The sequence below is a fragment of the Mus caroli genome, chromosome 15, assembly GCF_900094665.2.
Source record: "Mus caroli chromosome 15, CAROLI_EIJ_v1.1, whole genome shotgun sequence".
NCBI lineage: Eukaryota > Metazoa > Chordata > Mammalia > Rodentia > Muridae > Mus > Mus caroli.
In genome coordinates, this window is record NC_034584.1 from 94,367,401 (window position 1) to 94,386,359 (window position 18,959).

Sequence of the window (18,959 nt, forward strand, 5' to 3'; positions counted from 1 at the left end):
CTCACTCTGTAGACCAGGCTGGCCTCGAACTCAGAAATCCGCCTGCCTCTGCCTCCCGAGTGCTGGGATTAAAGGCGTGCGCCACCACGCCCGGCCTGCAGCTAATTCTTAATTCCTTAAAGAACTCATTATAACCCAACTGCTTAGAAAGGGTAACTCTTCACATGACTGTCTTCAAGCAAAGAAACCTGAACCACTCCCACCCACGTCCTGAAACCTGAACCACTCCCACCCACGTCCTGAAACCTGAACCACGCCCACCCACGTCCTAACAAAGGGAGAAGGGAGACCAAGACTTACACTGTGCGCGTGAATGTTTTGCCTATTTACAAATCTGTGTACCGTGTGCATGTCTGGTGTCCACAGAGGTCAGAAGAGGGTGCCAGATCCCTTGGAACTGAAATTAGGGAAGGTTGAGCTGCCGTGCAAGCCATCGCTCCACCCCCCAACGCCCCACCACTAATGTTTTGAGAGTATTTCAGAGTTAATGGAACGGAAGAGAACTGAGTCTGTATAATAGTATTGCAATATGCTAATTGACATGAGAGGGAAGCTGGGAGAGACGGTGTGGGGTGTGTGTGTGTGTGTGTGTGTGTGTGTAGCTGGGGTGTGTGTGGCTGAGGAGTTGGGTCAGCAGGGGAAGCTGGGGAAGAACCCAGTGTAGATGTATAGACTGAGACCCATTGAATCCTGCCTGAGGAGAACTGGGCTCACTTAGGACTCCAAAGGCCTCAGGCCCACTATGGGGGGGGGGGGAAGGGGGGGAATCTCCAAGTATGAAAGGATTCGGAAACACGTTCGTTTCAAAGACTTATCAGTTTGGAGGAATAAAATCTCTCTCTCTCTCTTGCCAGAATAGAAGGCCTTTCTAAAGCAGAGATGTGTGAATATGGTCAGGAAGGCTAGACTTGAGGAGTGACAGGGGTGGCTGGCTGCTGAAGACCCAGAGAAGGTTGTTCTATGCATTAGACTGTCTGTCTGTCTATCTGTTGTCTCTTAAGGTATTATTATTACTATTATTAATTGTTTTCATTTCGAGACAGGTTCTTACCTTGTACCCCTTGGCTGGCCTGAAATTCACTAAGTAGACCAGGTTGGCCTCGAACCCTAATGTCTACCTGCCTCTGCCTCCAAAGTGCTGGGATTAAAGTGACCACGCCCAGCATCCTAGCGTCTATAAATTTTAACAAGGAAAATTGCAAAAGCAGCGGCTCCTTTTCTTCCTGTAGTTCTTTGGTTTCACAAAAATCCCTTTGCTCCTTCTGTCCTGCTCTGACCTGCGCCAGCCTCGGGCTAACTTCTCTTCCTCTTCCACAACGCTGGGATCTTGCAATCAAGCCGCATTCCTGAGCTGTGGCCAGTGAAGCAGACAACCCAGCCTGGAGTTGACCCATCCCCTTTAACTAGGTCTACGGAGGAACAGTGAGCGGAAGCGTACCCCAAGGCCAAGCTCGCAGTCTCAAAAGGAGAACCCTTTCCGGTTCACATCTCTTTAGTTATCCTAGGAAGAGTGCGTGAGCTAAGCGTATGCCAAACTCGAGGGCTCAAAACGTAACCATTTCCGGTTCACGAGAGTTACCCTGGGAAGAGTGAGTGAAGCCTATTCCGTCCGAGCTCTCTGTCTTGAAGGGTAACCCTTTCCGGTTCATGTTAGTTATCCTAGGAAATGTGAGCGAAGTGCATGCCAAGCTCGCCCCCTCGAAGGGTGACCCTTCCTCTTCACCGTAGCTATCCGCGCTTGCACAACCTTTGCACTTTCCTTTTTTTTTTTTTTTTTGCAGTCAAGTTGATTTCCTAGTTCATGAGTAACCAGAAGCAATAAAATAGAACACCAACTTGCGGCTGCCCAGTTTGCAAACCTGCCCGCGGTCAGGGAACATCCCCATCGTCCCCCACCCCCAGTTAAAGCTGTGTCCAGCTGGCTGGCCTCTGGCTTCCAGCTCTCCCTTCTTTACTAGGATCATGGTCCATCCATTATCCGCCCTCTTCGCCCTCCAATAAATCTTCTCTGCCTATTGTTACCCTGGATTTTCTTCCCCATTAAAGACCCACCTGTCTGTGACTTCTGTTTCTAATGTCACCAGATTTTGTATGTACCTCTCCCCCCATCCAAGGGTCCCTGACAAATGCCTTCTTACCCTTACCTGCCCTTGTGTGTCTGTCCCCACCTTCTACAGACATCCTTGCCACGACAGTTACCAGATTAGCCACTTAGTAGCCACAGAGCTTGTTCATCAAAACTCCGGCTATGAGATGACCTGCGGGTCTTCCTCAGGTTTTGCAAGTCCTTATTGCCTGTTACCGCCCTTTCTTGGGTCTGGGTGGGTTTGTTCTCTTCCACCCAGCCCTGAAGAATTCAAGCGTTTATGTTCTTGTGGACCTTCCCCCAAAACCCACTCCTCTCTCATTACTCTGCAACTTTTCCTTGGGGTCAGAATCCAATTTGTTCTTGAGGGTGCCTCACCTGGCTTTCTCTCCCAAGCTCTGTCCGTTTGATTTTTTCCCCCCCTTTCTGTTTTCAAGATAATACCTCGGGTATCCCAGGCTGGCCTTGCAACTGGCTTTGTAGCCCAAGATAACCTTGCTGTTCTGAGCCTGCCTCCCCAGGGGTTAGAGGTATGCACCTCCATGCCTCAGGGAACTCCATCCATGGAACGCCAGAGTTTTATGCTTATGTCATGTGCCTCCCAGCTGAAATGCTATCCTTCTGATTCTTAAAACAACAATAACAACCACCACCATTTCCAAAGGTTATAACCTTCGTCAGTAGCTCATGGTCCATGCAGAACCAGGCAGTAGGCTGGATATGGCTCGTGAGCTTCTGATCCCAGCTCTGTCCTAGCTGAAGGGAAAGACCAGTCCCTGGGCCTTCTCAGCCTCAAGTGCTTCCTTCCTCTGTGCGGTTCCCTTCTTTTGAATGACTTTACCTCCTTTTCACTCGATTTATTTCTACTTAACCTTTGGGACTCCCTGCAGGTTTCCCTGTCTCCCAGAAGGTAAACTTTCCTGGCTGCAGCAGAGGGAGGTGTTGGGGGCTTCCATGCCAGTCTGCCTTTATCAAAACTTTTAGCCACAATGTTACAATGCCTGCCTGCCTTGAAGCTCCTGGCTCCTTCATTTGCCATCTCTGTATCCCAGCACCCCTCCCCCCACAGTTTCCTGTGTGAGAGAGACACACCACACGCACAGGCTGAACTGCTCCGAGCAACCTGTAATGTGTTTACTGTGGCTTGGTCTTGTCTAAATAGAGAAGCCTGTATACTGCATAAGAAAGATTATAAGATTGCTCAGTGCTGGCGCCTCTGCTATTCCCACCTGCACCCCCTCCTGGGAGTGAGCGATCACCAGGGTAAAGTGCAACGGTGGTACAGTGTAACAAAAGGGACTGATGGGGCTGAGACCACCTGCCATACAGTTAACTGCCTCGGTCTCCAAAGGCTGGGCCCCTCGCTACCATTAAAAGAATATAGGTCACAAGCAACTACTAAAAAATACACAAGGAGGTACAGGCAGGTTAGGCCACACTGCAGCTTTTGAAGTACCGATATTGAGCAAGGAACTCTCATGTCCCCTCCCACTTGGAGGTTCTGGGATAGAGTAGGAAGCTGAGTCTGTCCACCGGCGCAAGAGCAGATGAGGAACAGACAGAGTGTAAAAGGCGGGGTGTCCAGTGGAGGCCCCTGGGGCTCACCCCTGCGTACACTTACCTGGCATCCAGAGCGGACTCCATCTCCACCAGCGCACACCATGGTATTCTTCACAGAGGAGCCCCAGTAAGAGGAGCTGGAGCAGATGCTATAGGACACGCTGGGCAGGTATGCCTGCTGCAGGGTCTGGGCCAGCTCCCCGTTGGCTGAATGGGATATCACATTGGAAGTCAGTGCCGGGAAGACTCCTTCCCAAGATCTCCTGACCTGAACGTGGGTCCAGCTCCTGCCAGCTTGTTACAGGTCATGGGTCCCCCTCTCTCCTCTGTGGGTGGTAGCCACAGCTTCACTGTTCCCAGGCCCTCAACCCCAAGCCTGCAATTGCTTGCTTTCACCCATAGCATGGTCTCCACAACAATTCTGCCTGCTGTGCTGCTTACAGTAGAAGCCTCACAAAACTGCAGATCAGAGGAGGCATTGTAGCCATCCGGTCCTCCCTCCCTCCCTCCCTCCTGCCTCTCTTCCTTTCCTTTCCTTTCCTTTCCTTTCCTTTTTTTTTTTTTTTTTTTTTTTGAGGGATGGGGCCTCATTATAATGCCAGGCTGGCCTTAAACTCCCAGTCTCCCTATTTCAGCACATCAGGCAGCAGTATCTTATTTCTGTCCCTTCCTCTTCCTCCTCTCTTCCCCCTCTTCTTTTTCTTCCTCCTCTCCCCTCCTCCTCCTCCTCCTCTTCCTTCTCTTCTTCTTCTTGAAACAGGGTCTTACTATGTAGCCATAGCTATCCTGGAACTCACTACATAGGACCAACTGGCCAGGGAACTGGGGGTGAGGGGTGGGGGTGTGGGGGGTGTGGGGGAGTGTGGATGACTTACTCCTGGTTCTACCCCAGCCTGTGATGTAGCAGGGAGAGTTGTTAGCCAGGATGGTTCCCTCCTGGGGCAGAACACCCAGCTGGACATAGTTATTGAGTGTAACACTATGGGCCAAGCGCAGCAGGGCGATGTCATAGCTGCAGGAGGAAAGATGGCGGCTCACTCACCTGATAAGGTCTGCCATTCAGAAGACCCAAGTTCAGTTCCAAGCACCCATATCAGGTGACTGTAACTCCAGCTCTAGGCAATATGATGATTTATTCACACACACACACACACACACACACACACACACACACACGGAGGGGGCAAACTTGGAAGCAGTTGAGCTGCAGGACATTAGATGTCCAACAGCAGCATCTTCTGGTAGAATGTTGGAATTGCAGGCTGGCTCTGCTTTGGTGAACAGAGCCAAATCCATTAAAAAAAAAAAAAAAAAAAAAAAAAAAAAAAAAAAAAAAAAAAGCAGAGCTCTGCTAGAGTTCTCAAACAGATAAGATTCTGAGACATCTGTCAGAATTATACCAATTACTTGAATCCATCCCTATGCACTCTACAGAATAGAACGCCTTTTTATTCTTCTGTGGTGGAAGCATTAGACTCAGGGTCTCACACGTGTAGGCCAGTGTTAGACTGGGATTACAAACTTGAACCACTAGTTTGTCCACTGGCCACCATTTTTTTTTCTAGTGCTTGTCACAGGGGACTCTGCCACTGAATTATGTCCCCAGATCTTGCCTTATTATTTTATTTTATTTATTCAGACAGGGGGTTAGGTATTTCTGAGCCCAGGCTATCTTTTTATTCTAACCATGTAGTTGATAATGACTTTGAACTCCTGATCCTCCTGCTATGTTGAAGGGCCTGGGCTCCTTCTCCAACACCAAAGCCCAATCAAAACCAAACAAAATTTCTTTGTCCAGATGAAGTATAATTCATAAGGTGATTAATGACTGTTTGCTCTCACTAGCCCAGAAAGTTCCAGAATGTTCCGAGTGATGTCAGATGATAGTGTATTCCTAGAATCCCAAAACTTGGGTGGCAGGCTAGTGGCCTCCACTATACTGTGAGTTCTTGTACAGCTTGAGTTACATAAGAGCCTGTCTCAAAAAACCAAAACTAGGGCTGGAGAGATGGCTCATCGGGTAAGAGCACCATCTGCTCTTCCTGAGGTCCTGAGTTCAATTCCCAGCAACCACATGGTGGCTCACAACCATCTGTAATGCCCTCTTCTGGTGTGTCTGAAGACTGCAACAGTGTACTCACGGACATTAAATAAATAAATAAATAAATAAATAAATAAATAATCTTTAAAAAAAAAAAAAAAAACTAAACCAAATTTCCATCCCCAGAAAAACAGAGACATTAAACAGAGAGAAGCCCTCATGGGGTCCAGTTGAGCAGACACACCCACATGAGACCAACCGGGAAATCTTTCTGTGCTCTCAAGACCTCCCCAGTCCGTGTGCTCCTGGTCCTGGGTGAGAATCCAGCACGCGTTCTTCTGCAGAACACAGGGCTCTCTCCCGGGTGCAACCCACTACTCAACAATCCAGAGTACAAAAGCCATAGATGAAGTTTCAGCCAATCCCTCTGTCCCGTGGAGAGCAAGTGAAGCAGACAGACCCGGTGGCCAGGCAGCCCTGCCCCAGCCCTCAGCCAGCTTACACACACACACACACACACACACACACACACACACGCCCCCACCCCCGCTTACCCTGCAACCACGTTGTTCTTGTTCCAGTAGGGGTGTGACACAATCTTCTGCACGTTCACATACTGCTCGGTGCCGTCATTCTGGCTCAGGTTGTGCTCTCCGACGACCACTCGATAAGTCATGGGGCTGGAGAGAGAGGGAAGCTTGAGGGACCTCCTTTCCCACTCAGAGGAAAGTGTGAGAATGGACTAGCAGTTTAACCCTGGGGTGGGAACTGAGATTCTCAAGCCTAGACAGAGAACAAAACGGGGTTGAAGGTGAGGCCGGACAAGCGCTCTCATTCCCTGAAGTTAGCAGCCGAGGCGGCAGAAAATAGACAGTCAGCTGGACATTTTCAGTTTATTAAGTTAACCAGAGGTAACTTACAGGTTACACATGTGCGTGCACACGCGCGCGCACAACTTGAGCTTTCTCTATACTGTCCCCGTAAACGTCAACCAGACACAAACAGGCTCAGCCGCGGCCCACTGCCCTGAGAAGCTCAAGCTATGTACTCTTCCAGAAGGCTTAGTCGCTTCCTCCCGTGGGCTCAGGAACCCGGCTCTGTTTTCCTCACCTGTCCACACAGTGAGCAGCGGTCATCACCCAGTTGCTTCGGATGAGGGTGCCTCCACAGGTGTGGTGCCATGATCCTCCATACTGGTACTGGAGGGAAATCTAGTCGAGAAGGAAGAAAGCGAGGGTGGGTTGGTGTCACCGTCTAAACTTTCTGATGCCACTTAAAACATTCTTTAACTTTCTGGGCCAGGGATAGCAAACCAATCGCCCGTCCCGGCCGATTGCTCCGCCCCACTGCCGATTGCTCCGCCCCTCTGCCTGCAGTGGCTCTGCTGGAGTGCGTTGCTAGAGAAGGCCTTGATGACATTTGCTACACTTGAGGGAAAGTGAGGGCGCACACAGTGCCTTCAGCATCTTTCCAACAGATTGTTGTTGCCCTGGGCTTAGAACTCATGTGCTTTTATCAGCTCCTCTCCAAAGGTAACCAAGGCATCGTGCCATCACTGAAGCCTTACAAAGTTTGTAAGGGCTCCAGGGTCCTCTCCTCAGTGTCTTCAAGAAATACCCTTGCTGGGCAGTGGCTGCACACACCTTTAATCCCAACACTCAGGAGGCAGTGCTGGCTTGAATCTCTCTAAATTCGAGGCCAGCCTGGTTTACAGAGTGAGTTCCAGAATAGCCATGGCTACACAGGAAAACCCTGTCTTGAAACACACACAAGAAATACCCTGGCCTCTCACCTCAGGGAGAACTTGGAACTGACGGTGGAAAATTCATTTTTTAAAAAAATCAGTTTGTTTTTCTCATATTATACAATAGAACTACTGAAAATTGGGGCTCAAACTGATGTAAGTTGAGTTTAACTGAACTTGCACAGATGCGTCTGGAAGTGTGGCTGTCGAGCAGCCGATGTACCTGCTTTATGCGTCTGTATCTGCACAGAGCCAAGCCCAACTGCCATGATAAGAATGCGCTAACATAAGCCAAAGGAACATGGTGCCCATGTGTGATTGTGCCATCTGGGACACACGCTATGGACAGGTGGATGCAGGTATGGTTTAGGGTATGTGGAGCCTCTGGGATCCACCTGGCACATAGCCATCACAGGAATAACAAAAGCAGTTTGTGGGGTGAGGATGTAACGCAGAGAAAAAGCATTTTCCAGACATGACCAAGGTCCTGGATTTAAGTCCTCGGACTATAGAAAGAAGGGACAGAGTTTCAGTCACAGGTGAAGTCGTTGGCTATGCAAATCCAACGTCCTGAGTTTGAATTCTTGAGACCCATGTAAAAACCCGGTGTGCTCCTCTCAGCACTTGGGAGGCAGAGGCAGCAGCATCTGTGTGTTCAGCAGCAGCAGCCTGGTCTGCCTAGCCAGTTCCAGGCCAGCCAGGGCTGCCTGGCAAGACCCTGTCAGCAAACAACAAACAAAAGCCTGGATGCTGTGGAAAGCATCGGGGGTTCCCAGCACTCTCTAGTGAGGTGGGAGGTGCAGACCGGAGAGTGACCCAGAAGCTTGGGGAGTTCAGTGAGGCGGGCGAGGGGTTGGCACCAGCATGGTATGCAGCATACAGCGGAGCGGCAGAAACATGAAAGGCCACGCCACAAACATGGTGGAAGGTTGGCAACCTTCTGTGCTGTGGCAGTCTGGCACTTTGTCTGTGTCTCTGTGTCTCTGTCTGTATCTCTGTCTGTGTCTCTGTCTCTCTCTCTGTCTCTGTCTTTCTCTCTCTCTCTCTCTCTCTCTCTCTCTCTCTCTCACACACACACACACACACACACACACACACACGTTTGAGAGTCTATGACCACAAGACTGGTAAATAAATTCATCCCCCCCCCTAATCATTTTGTATTTAGACTCCCACCTCAGTCTTGTTCCACACATGGTTAAAATCTAGAATTAGACAGCAAGTGAGCTTCCTGCTGGTAAAAACACATATACACCTAAAATACATTTTTGGGGGTGTGTGATGCACAGCATCTTTTGTTTGGGTAAAAGCCTGGGCTAGAGCAACACCCACCTGAGACGGCCAAGAGTTCCTCCGGGCTTCAGCCCCTCCAACCACGCGGGCGTTAGTTTCCGGAACGTCCTCGGTACTGTGTCCTTTGTGGGGCAGAGAGCGAGTGATGACTAAGCGTGGGTCTGGCAGGGTGGGGGGGTGGGGCGCGGCAACTACACTGTGAAGACTGTTAGCTTTGTCTGCAGATTTACTGCTCTCCCCCAAAACACTGAGGGGCCAGTTCTGAGTCGTCTGTGCCCCCTTTGCTTCTTTTGAAAACAGTGCCTCAGAGTGATTTCTTTTCCTCTGGGGTGTCTGAGGTGTCTGGGGTGTCACTTTCCCTTGCCATGAAAGTCCTGCCCAAACCACTAAGCTAGGGTCCACTGGTGCCTAGACTCATCCCCACTCAAGGTCACCACTCAGCTGGAGGAAACCCCTCCCGGGGCTTCAGGAGGATTCTCCAGGAGCAGTGGGCATCCAATCAAGCAGTGTCTGGGCGTCTTGCAGCCAAGAGGGCTGGTGGGGAACTCCCAAGGGGCTCCTTCTCTGCCTCTTGACTCAACCTCCTGCAAGGCCAGGCAGTGCGCCTCAGCGCCTGTCCTTTGCTCGAGGAGAGTAAGGCTTTTGCTAGGCTGACAGACACAGCTTTCTGCCTTCCTCTGAGATAGAAAGCCAGCCAGGGCTTAGAGACTTTATGATCCTCCCTGCTCAAGTCCCCCTCCCTCAGAACTTGGGCCAAATGATCCACTTACCACACAGGACCAGGGAAGCAAACACCAGGAAGCGCAACATGTTGTGGAGAGAGTAGACCACTGTCCCCTTGCCATGAACCGAGCCCTCTTTATACGCCTCTTATCAGCAGCTTTGCTGACCTTCCTCCTGCCAGCTGGGCAGGGCCGTGGGTAGAAGGCAGGGAAAAGCGCAGGTGACATGAAAGTACAAATGAACAAAATTTTAAGTCAACTCATTTATCTGATATTCAAAGACAGAACAAGGACGGCATCCACTTAACCCAAGTCAACTGAGTTGACCTCAGTTGAGATGCAGCCTGCAAATCCTTAGCGGGCTTTCGAGATGGCTGAGAGGGTGAAGCCGTTTGCCACCAAGCTGACCACCTACATTCAATCCTCAAAACTCACATGGTGGAAGAGTGGATGAATTCCTGCGAGTTGTCCCCTGCTTGCCACACGCATGCCCTCATGCACACACGGACACACCACGAACGCATGGATAGGTAAACACAATAATAAAAAATTCAAGATGGGGCTGGAGAGGTGGCTCAGAGGTTAAGAGCACTGACTGCTCTTCCAGAGGTCCTGAGTTCGATTCCCAGCAACCACATGGTGGCTCACAACCATCTGTAATGGGATCTGATGCCTTCTTCTGGTGCATCTGAAGTCAGCTACAGTGTACTCATATACATAAAATAAATAAATATTTTTTTAAAAATTCAAGATGAAGAATGAGGATTGCTTTTTTTGGTCATATGTGCCCCATGTTGTCCGAATCTCTCCCATCACCCACCACTGTCCCACTGTCCACTGTGTCACTGTGCCACAGAGACCTGTCCTGTGCACGTAGGGATTGGGGTTTGGGGAGCAGGTGAGGCATGGCACCTTCTCTATGTCCAAAGAGGGAGATGGGTTTGTCCACAGCACAGAGATGTAGGCTGGAACCCAGGAACAGAGCAAAGATGATGCTATGAAGAGGAAGCAGGTCTGGAAAGGTTCCAGAGGGAAGCTACTCTCAGGGCAAGAGCATGTGGGCAGGAGAGCTGAGAGCACAGCAGGGGAAGGACCAGCAGAAGAAGGAGGTCAGAGGGTGGTGTGCCCCAGAGAGGACAGAGGGCCATGAGCGGGGCACAAGATGGCCGGCCTCAGAGCAGAGGACTGTGGGAGCAGTAGCTCAGAAGCTGCCAGACTTCCCCGGGACCCTAGTTATCTTTGAACCTGAGTCCAGGTTTTGGGGCTGCAGGGCTGGGAGAGGCTTACAGGAAATCTGTCCCCTGAGCCTTCAGGAGAGTCAATGCCCAGGTAACTTGAGTGGCTCCATCTGCAGCTCACCTTCAAGCATCCAGAAACAGAGGTGATCTCAGGGAGAGGGATGAGCTGGCTGGGGAAACCAGGCCTTCTCCTCGTCGTCGTCGTCCTCCTCCTTCTCGTCTTCCTCCTCCTCTTCCCTGTCCTCCCCCCCCTCCTCCCTCCTTGCCTCTCTGGAGACTGGCAGGCAGTTGCTGGTCCAGATACAGTGTTCAAGGAGCAGCTTGAGAGCTTCTTGACATGTATAGCCAGGCATCACAGACTCCAGTGTCCTCCTCAGCCTTTAAGGGCAGGACCAACTCCATATCTGTCTCTGCTCTTGGCCTGGTGCAGAGAAACCCAGTCTGTATGCACTTGAAAACCAACCTCCTGGCAGGGGTGGTGGTGCACATCGGAAATTCCAGTGCTTAGAGGGTGGAGTTAGGCGTATCAGGGGGAGTTCAGTGAACAAGCTCAAGGAGTCCATTCAACCCCTTAGTCAACCTTTCTCTTTTCCTTGAGGTAGGGTCTGGTTTGGAACGCAGTCGCTGAGGTTGAAGGTGCCCACCACTACACTACGGCTGCTTTAAACGTTCACATTATCATTTGTAGGTTTAGATACAGACTACTGAAGCCTTGGTGGACTTCCATGCCAACACATTGCTTTTGGTTTTTTTCTTCAAGTAAGCCATTCCAATCCTTGGAACACACCCTTTTCAATTGGACAAACAGACAAAGGAAGGCACGAGGTTTGGGTACAGTTTATGACAAAATTTTATTTCTGCTCATAAAATTTCCCACGAACTTTGGAAAAATCCAAGCTTGTACAGAGGAAGTTTGAATACATTAGATCAAATGGTGAAGTAATTTAAAGTAGAAAAAGAGCACTTTGGTAGAAAAAAAAAAAAAGATACTGATTTGTTGCTTTATTTAGTGGTTATTTAACACACTGCTTAGACTGCCTATTTGTCAAGTATGCTTCACTTGGTACCTGGAATGGAATGGTGTCTTTGCTCTAACAACCTGTTGGCTGCCAGGGAGGCTTTGGTAAAACCTCGCTTGCTTGCCTGATCCACCTTGTGGTTTTAGAATCTAAAAATGAGCACACAAACTGCACCAGGACAGAGGCCTTTCAAGAGCTGTCCTGGTTTCAGAACACCGGTGGCAGCTCCTCTCTTCCACTTCCACTGGTGTCAAAGCACTTATTCCAGAAAGATACCTGAAGCAATAGTATAGCTCATGAAAATGAGAAATAGTACAAGCCTGTGACACCCCACCCCCAGCATGGGGCAAGGAAGGCCAGTTTGGGCTACACAGCATGATCCTGCCTGGGAAGAAGGGAGGAAGAAAAAAGGAACAGCTCTGTTCCAGGGTGGGTGTGAGGAAGCCACCAGAGTGGACACCTTAGCTGGGTATAACAGAATTGGGCTGAAGAGGTAATATACAAATTCTGGGATACATGAGAAAGCCTGTCAGCACTAGAGTGGACACCTTAGCTAGGTGTAACAGAATTGGGCTGAGGAGGTAATATAAAAATTCTGGGATAGAGGGGAAATAGTTTATGGCTGATAAACATTTAGATGTTTAATGGAACCAACATTAGGGCCAAGATTTTGACTCCCTATAATTAACTCATTGTTAACATAGTTCACACAGTCTTTCTCACCTACAGGTCAACCCGCTCTCCTATGGGGCAGATCTAGTCAGTAGGAACAGTGCTTAGGGCCCAGAATATATTTAGGGGCCTATAAAAAGTGTTTCCGTTTAAGATCTAAAGAAATTAATAGGATCTATATTGTTATCTTTATGCCAATGTGATCTGAACTTAGCATCATAGCCCATGTTGGTCTCCAGCTCCCAGTCTAGCTCACGTGAACCTCGCATCTTCTTGCTTCTATCTCCTAACTTCTGGGATTACTAGTCTGGGCTAACCTGGGTCACCATACCTAGTGTACCTGGCTTAATGGATCAAACCCTGGGCCTTGAGCATGTCAGGCCCATGCTACCAACTGAACTCTGCCCAGCTTTTCATTTTTTGTTTTAAAATTGAGAATACTTGTTTGCACTTTACAGGTATGAGTGTTTTTGCTGCATGTATGTCTATGTACCACTCATGTGCCTGGTGTGCTTACAGGCCAGAAGATGACACAACCTTTCAGAACTGATGGTTACACGTAGTTACATATGGCTGCAGGGGATTGAATCCAGGTCCCCTGGAAGTGCAGAAAGAGCTCCTGGTCACAAAGTCATCTCTCCAGCTTCCCTTCCCACCTTCTTTCTCTTTTTGAGACAAGGTCTCACTCTGTAGCCCTGGCTGGCCTGGAACTTGCTATGTAGACCAGCCTGGCCTCAAACTAATGTCTGCCTGCCTGCCTCTGCCTTAGGACCCACCACCATCAGCTTCTCCCTGCAGCCACCATGTCAGGCCTCTCCTGACTTGTTTTAACTCCTTTCCTCAAGCATTCTGGGACTCCACGGGGTAAGGGTCCCATCTCACATCTCACACTTGCACACACTGCACACCCAATACACACTGGCTGGAGAGTGTTTGCAGGTGTGACAGTAGCCACAGGGTCCTTGCCAGTCCCATCTGTTTCAGTTATGGCTAAAGCAGGGAGAGAGGAACTCAAATCCAACACCTTTGACCAATACCATAAAACCTTTATTTCCACCAGGTTCTCAATCAGCCTCTCTTCCCACCTTGGATCACAACTCGGTCAGACTCTTTCCCTTGGCTGGGCTACCTCTGATTGGCACCCAGGGGACAAGGGAGGCTTCCTGCAATGTGCCCTTGCATGGAGCAGGAGGCATTCGTGGTCCCATGCTGAAGTCCCCCTAAAGTCTTCCTGCACATTTCTATTTTCTTCCAGGCAGAGTGACAGTGGGGTCCAAATTGATTGTAGAAAGGTTGGCATCCTCGGGTCAGCTCTGCACAGGGCACTCAGGCAAGCAGATGAGATCAGCCCTCCAGGCAACTGCACGCTGTCCCTGACCCCTCAGACTTGCCAGGACTCTGATTAGCCTTATCTTGGGTCTAAGCTTGGAACTGCCAAACATCTTGCCAGGTGACCTTGGACAAAACACCTATCTAGTTTCTGCTGAGGAGTAAGTGTAAAAGGGGAGGGGGCTGCCTTAGTTCAGGGGCTGCGAGGCAGTTCCCTGCATATTCTCCACGCTATTTTTTAATTGCCTTTGAGGAAAGGTCGAATTTTGAAGCCCAGGCTGGCCTTGGAGCTTAAGACCTTGCTGCTTTAGTCTCTGAGCACCGAGGCTGCAGACCTGTGCCTTCATGCCTAGCTCCTGCTTCAGCCTTTTACTCTCCTCGTCTATAGCTTAGAACAAAGGGGCCCTGGGCTTGAGGCTCACCAGCTGTCTCAGCTCATGAACTTCTTTCCACACTAACAGTCCAGGATCTCAATGTAGTCTCACATCTCGCTACCTGGCTTTCTGGAGGACAGCCAGCCAGAATGATCAGAGAGGGGGTCAGGAAATGGCATGACTGGCAGCTCACTGTTTAGTGTTCTTGTGTGCTGGAAGGACCCCTGGTACAGCACCAAAGACGGGGACTCAACCCCAGCTTGAGCCACCTATCAGGTGTGCAATTGCAGAAAAGCCCTCTGCCTCCCTCTGTCCCTCTCTGCTTCTCTCTGCCTGCCTTTCTCTCCTGGACTCCTTTTCTGTTTTCTGTGGTGCTAAGGGGTCAAACCCAGAGCCTTTCCCTGAGCTATATACTCCAGCTCACTCTCAACCTTCTCAATGGATGGCTCCTTTCTCCCTGTCTCCTCCAGAGATAACTGTGCAAATGACATAGGATGAAGGCACTCTGTGTATACATATCAAGAGGGTTTGCTGCAAAGGTCTGCTAACACGAGAGGCTCTCTGCCCTTCCAGTTCCTCTGCAGGACACACTCTCAGGCTGCTTTCGAGGCTCGTCTCTAGGAGAGGACAAAAGCCTTGGGCCAAGTAGCATGTGACCTCCTGGTCTCCCCACTGACGTGGAAGAAAGAAAGTGGGACCAGTGTTGTTGCAAGAAGAACGTCCTGCCTTGGTGGCCACAGGGCTTCAAAATCCAACTCTCAGGCCTCCAGAGGATCTGGGGGAGAGGACTCCCCAGACGCCTGGTGACCCTACCGCCTGGAGGGCTTGTTGGGCCTGCACTGGGGGGTGACCCCAGGCCTAGACAAACAGCCAGAGCTGGTAGGGGTCCCTGGGATTACAGGGGGCCATGGCTGGCTTTTTGTCCTGGGATGTCAGGCAGGTACCAGATCCTGAGTTTCTGATGAGTTGATCCTAAAAGGCAACACAGGAAAGGGTTAAACTGGGGCCAAGGAGACAGGGCAGCGGATGAAAGGAAAGGGAGTGAAATGAAGCACAGGGAGGGCGTTCCGATTCTGATTCTGTCCCAGAGATGCACACAGCAGCTTTAGCCTGGTGGCTGTCACAGGAAAAATCCTCTCAGGGTCTCCTTTTCTCTGGGGTGGCCAACCTCAAAAACTTGGGGCTACCTCTGCCCCCTTTTCCTGCTTGTGGTTAGACTTTGGCTCCATCCTTTCCTGTAGCCTCATGGTTAGGCCTCTCTTATTCTTATTCTGAGCAGGTGACCAAAGAAGGTGGAGCTCCGGCTTGGTGATGTCTTACCACCACCCACCACACAGCCGGGTGGCACAAGGGAAAAGGCCCGCCTCCAGTCATAAGTACGGAGGTCTGAATCCCAGCCTGACATTTGCCAGTGGTGGGGCCTGGGCCAGACAAGACTGTTGAATGTCATCTGTCTGCTTTGTAGAAATGGGAACATTGTCCTCTGGGACAAGGCTCCTTAAGGATGAAGAGAGACAATGCATGCCTGTGTGTTGCTTTGCACCTGGCACACAGAGGCACCTGAGTGGCACGGGTGACTCTTCACCTTCATCTATTTGGACTCAGCCTTGAAATGCGCATGGCAGAAGCGCCCATGGTCATTGCTGCTCCACTCTTTTATCAGCCAGGAACAGACAGTAGCACACCTTGACCAAGTCCACAGCTACCGTGCATTCTACCCTGCTCTAGTCCCATGGTGCTCAGGCAGAAGAAGATGATGAACAAGAAGATGAAGAAGAGAAAGAAGGAGAAGGAAGAGGAGGAAGAGGAGGAGGGAGAGGAGGAAGAGGGGGAGGGAGAGGAGGAAGAGGGGGAGGGAGAGGAGGAGGGAGATGAGGAAGAAGAGAAGGAAGAGAAGGTAGAGGAAGAGGAGAAGGAGGAAGAAGAGGACAAGAAAGAAGAGGAAGAGGAGGAGGAAGAGGAGGGGGGAGAGGAGAGGGGACCGATGTGTCACTTTGGACTCTCAGTCCCCACCCAGCCTTCTGGGCCACTGACTCACCTGGGTCAATTCCCACTCCTCGTCCTTGGGCACTCTGCTGTTTTTGCCAACGAACTGACAGTTCCTAAGGCCGAGCGTGCTCCCACTGGCGTGTAGACACAGCTGCTTCCCGATGTTGTGGCGGAGGTCCCTCTGCGATGTGTACTCAAAGTACTGGAAGTCAAGACAAAGATGACCTGTGGAGCCGGTGGGGAGCTTGCCCACTGCCCTACAGTGCCAACAAGATGGCTTCCCAGGGGAGGAAGGAAGCTGTGCCAAGCCTTTGTATCACTGTCCTGATCAATGGTGCATATCACTTCAACTGGGAACTAAAATGTTCCTTATGCGCCAACCATGAAGGAACACTAGTTCTGCTTTTCGGTGCCTGACACGGAGTCTTCTTTTGCAGTTCAGGCTGGTCTAGATCTCTGCCATGTACACCAGGTTGGCCTCAAACTCACGATCCTTCTGCCTCTGCCTTCTAACTACCAGAACATGTGCCCTCCAGCCCATGGCACGTACCATCCTGGCATCAGCTGGTTCTGGGTGTGCTAATAAACTACCATTGAAATAAAGGATATTCATCAGTGAATCGCCCCGAACCATCTTATAAGCTGGTTGTACCTGAATCTGCTTGCTTTCTTTCCTTCTTTCTTTTTTTCTTTTTTTTTAGATTTTATTTATTATATATAAGTACACTGTACTCTGGACACTCCAGAGAAGGGCGTCAGATGTTGTTACAGTTGGTTGTGAGCCACCATGTGCTTGCTGGGAATTGAACTCAGGACCTCTGGAAGAGCAGTCAGTGCTCTTAACCACTGAGCCATCTCTCCAGCCCCGTATCTGCTCTCAAACATCTGTTTTCATTTGCACGTTTTGGCAATCCATTCAATACCCCAGGCTACTCTGCTTCAGAGCTGTTTTGTTTTGGTTTTTTTCAAGACAGGGTTTCTCTGTGTAGCCCTGGCTGTCCTGGAACTCACTCTGTAGACCAGGCTGGCCTCGAACTCAGAAATCCGCCTGCCTCTGCCTCCCGAGTGCTGGGAATAAAGGCATGCGCCACCACACCCGGCCAGAGCTGTTTTTAAATCCCTCTTATATACCAGATCTGGGTAATGGATGCCTGAGGGACAGCACATGGGTAGTGTGTTGGCTAGTTTCTGTTACCTTGACACTAACTAGGGTCAACTGGAAGAAGAATCTCAACTGAGAAAACTCCCCCATCAGATTGGCTTGAGAAAACTCCCCCATCAGACTGGCCTGTGGGCAGGGCTGTAGGGCCTTTCTTGATTAATGATTGAAGTGAGAGGGCCCAGCCCACTGCCGGACATGGCACTCCTGGGCAGGTGCTCCCGGTGGGTAGGAAGCAAGCTGAATACAAGCCTGGAGAGCATGCCAGTGTGCTCTGTCTCTCGAAGGCCTCTGCTCCAGGATCCTGCCCTGACGTCCCTCCACAGTAGACTGTGATGTAGAAATGTGACATCCACCTGCCAGGTATGATGACACACACCTTTAGTCCCAGGACTCTGGAGGCAGAGGCAGGTTGGTCTCTGTGAGTTCGTGGCCAGCCTGGCCTACGGAGTGAGTTTCAGGACAGGCACGGCTAACAGTGAAACCCTGTGTCTAAAACCCTTTCCTCTTTTGGTCACAGTGTGTTATCACAGTGGTAGATGGCTAACTAAGTCAGGGGAGCATTAGCCACCCCTCAGGGAGTGTCCTGCGCTGTGGGGTGTGGGTAAGTATCCAGGATGTCAGTAGTGGCTGTTCAGGGGGTCACTACTTGGGGGAATGGGGTAGCGTCAGAATGGCAGGTTCTGGCCAGGGGGGAATTAAGGATAAAAGCTGAGTGTATACAGGTGTAGGTGAGACAGAAAACGTTCAAGAATTCCCCACGGGCCCCAGCAGCTAGCTTCACCCACAGCCCTCATCCTCTAGTGCTCAGCACGGCGCCAGCTCTGTGTCCCTGGTTCAGCGCGTAGACCTTGCTTGTGTGCTTCCTGCTTCCTGCAGCAGAAGCGGGGACCTCTTCCCGCATCTCCTCCACTGCGGGTCTCAGGAAAGCGCAATTAAAGGTAGAGGAGGCACCTGAGAGGGGACACATTTCTGTCGGGCCTGCCCGGCCTGAGCACAGTTTCCCTACCTGATTGCCGCCGAGGTTGTGGCAGACGTACATGATGAGAGGCTTTCCTCCCCGGTTGTTCTCGCCCACGTCCAAACACTGATTGGTACCAAGATTCTTGATCTGCACAAAAGTAACACGGGGGAGCAGGGTATAGCTCAGCTGGGTGAGGGCCCAACTGGAATGGCTTTCCCCTCGGTGTGTGAGCCCAGATGCCTGGAGCTCATAGCAAAGTGAGGCCCCTGAGGATGGGCAGGGGAGGGCTGGGTGCCTTCTGTGGTGAAAGATGGGCAGCCCCTTAGGATGCTGGGTCCCGAGACCCAGCCCACGGGAGCTGACCCTCACTCAGCATCACCCCAGACTTGTTCAAAAGGCAGAGACGGCTGAGAAAGAGTTAAGCATGCCCAGCAGTGTGTATTAACATGTCTCCATGGGCATTCTCACTCGCGGAACACTTAAAAACCACTACTCACAGATTCCTCCCTTCATTGGGTCTTTAACTACTGGAGGAACCCCCAAATCGTCTCCCCCACCCTCCCAGCATGCCTTGTCTGTTCCTGGGCTGCATCATCTTTGGGGTGTGTACTGGCTAGTTTTGTGTCAACTTGACACAGCTGGAGTTATCACAGAGAAAGGAGCTTCAGTTGAGGAGATGCCTCCATGAGATCCAACTGTAAGGCATTTTCTCAACTAATGATCAAGGGGGAAAGGCCCCTTGTGGGTGGGACCATCTCTGGGCTGGTAG

At 50.7% G+C, this 18,959-nt stretch overlaps 2 protein-coding genes across 4 annotated transcripts in view; both read right to left on the reverse strand.

The window, feature by feature from the left end:
• Positions 1-9,534, reverse strand: part of Cela1 (chymotrypsin like elastase 1) — a 12,765-nt gene extending 3,231 nt beyond the window's left edge. The window contains exons 1-6 of the mRNA XM_021183295.2: positions 9,495-9,534; positions 8,764-8,846; positions 6,798-6,898; positions 6,242-6,367; positions 4,522-4,658; positions 3,708-3,853 (exon numbers count right to left, since the gene is read on the reverse strand). Coding sequence (XP_021038954.1) covers positions 3,708-3,853; positions 4,522-4,658; positions 6,242-6,367; positions 6,798-6,898; positions 8,764-8,846; positions 9,495-9,534 — 633 coding nt within the window. The remainder of the gene's footprint in view (positions 1-3,707; positions 3,854-4,521; positions 4,659-6,241; positions 6,368-6,797; positions 6,899-8,763; positions 8,847-9,494) is intronic.
• A 1,982-nt stretch (positions 9,535-11,516) lies between these two features.
• The window catches only part of Galnt6 (polypeptide N-acetylgalactosaminyltransferase 6), a 41,679-nt gene continuing 34,236 nt past the window's right edge, over positions 11,517-18,959 (reverse strand). For all 3 annotated transcript variants that reach the window (XM_021183362.1, XM_021183361.1, XM_021183363.1), the window contains exons 10-12: positions 18,236-18,337; positions 16,117-16,269; positions 11,517-15,050 (exon numbers count right to left, since the gene is read on the reverse strand). In XM_021183362.1, the coding sequence (XP_021039021.1) occupies positions 14,937-15,050; positions 16,117-16,269; positions 18,236-18,337 (369 nt within the window). In that variant the 3' untranslated portion in view covers positions 11,517-14,936. The remainder of the gene's footprint in view (positions 15,051-16,116; positions 16,270-18,235; positions 18,338-18,959) is intronic.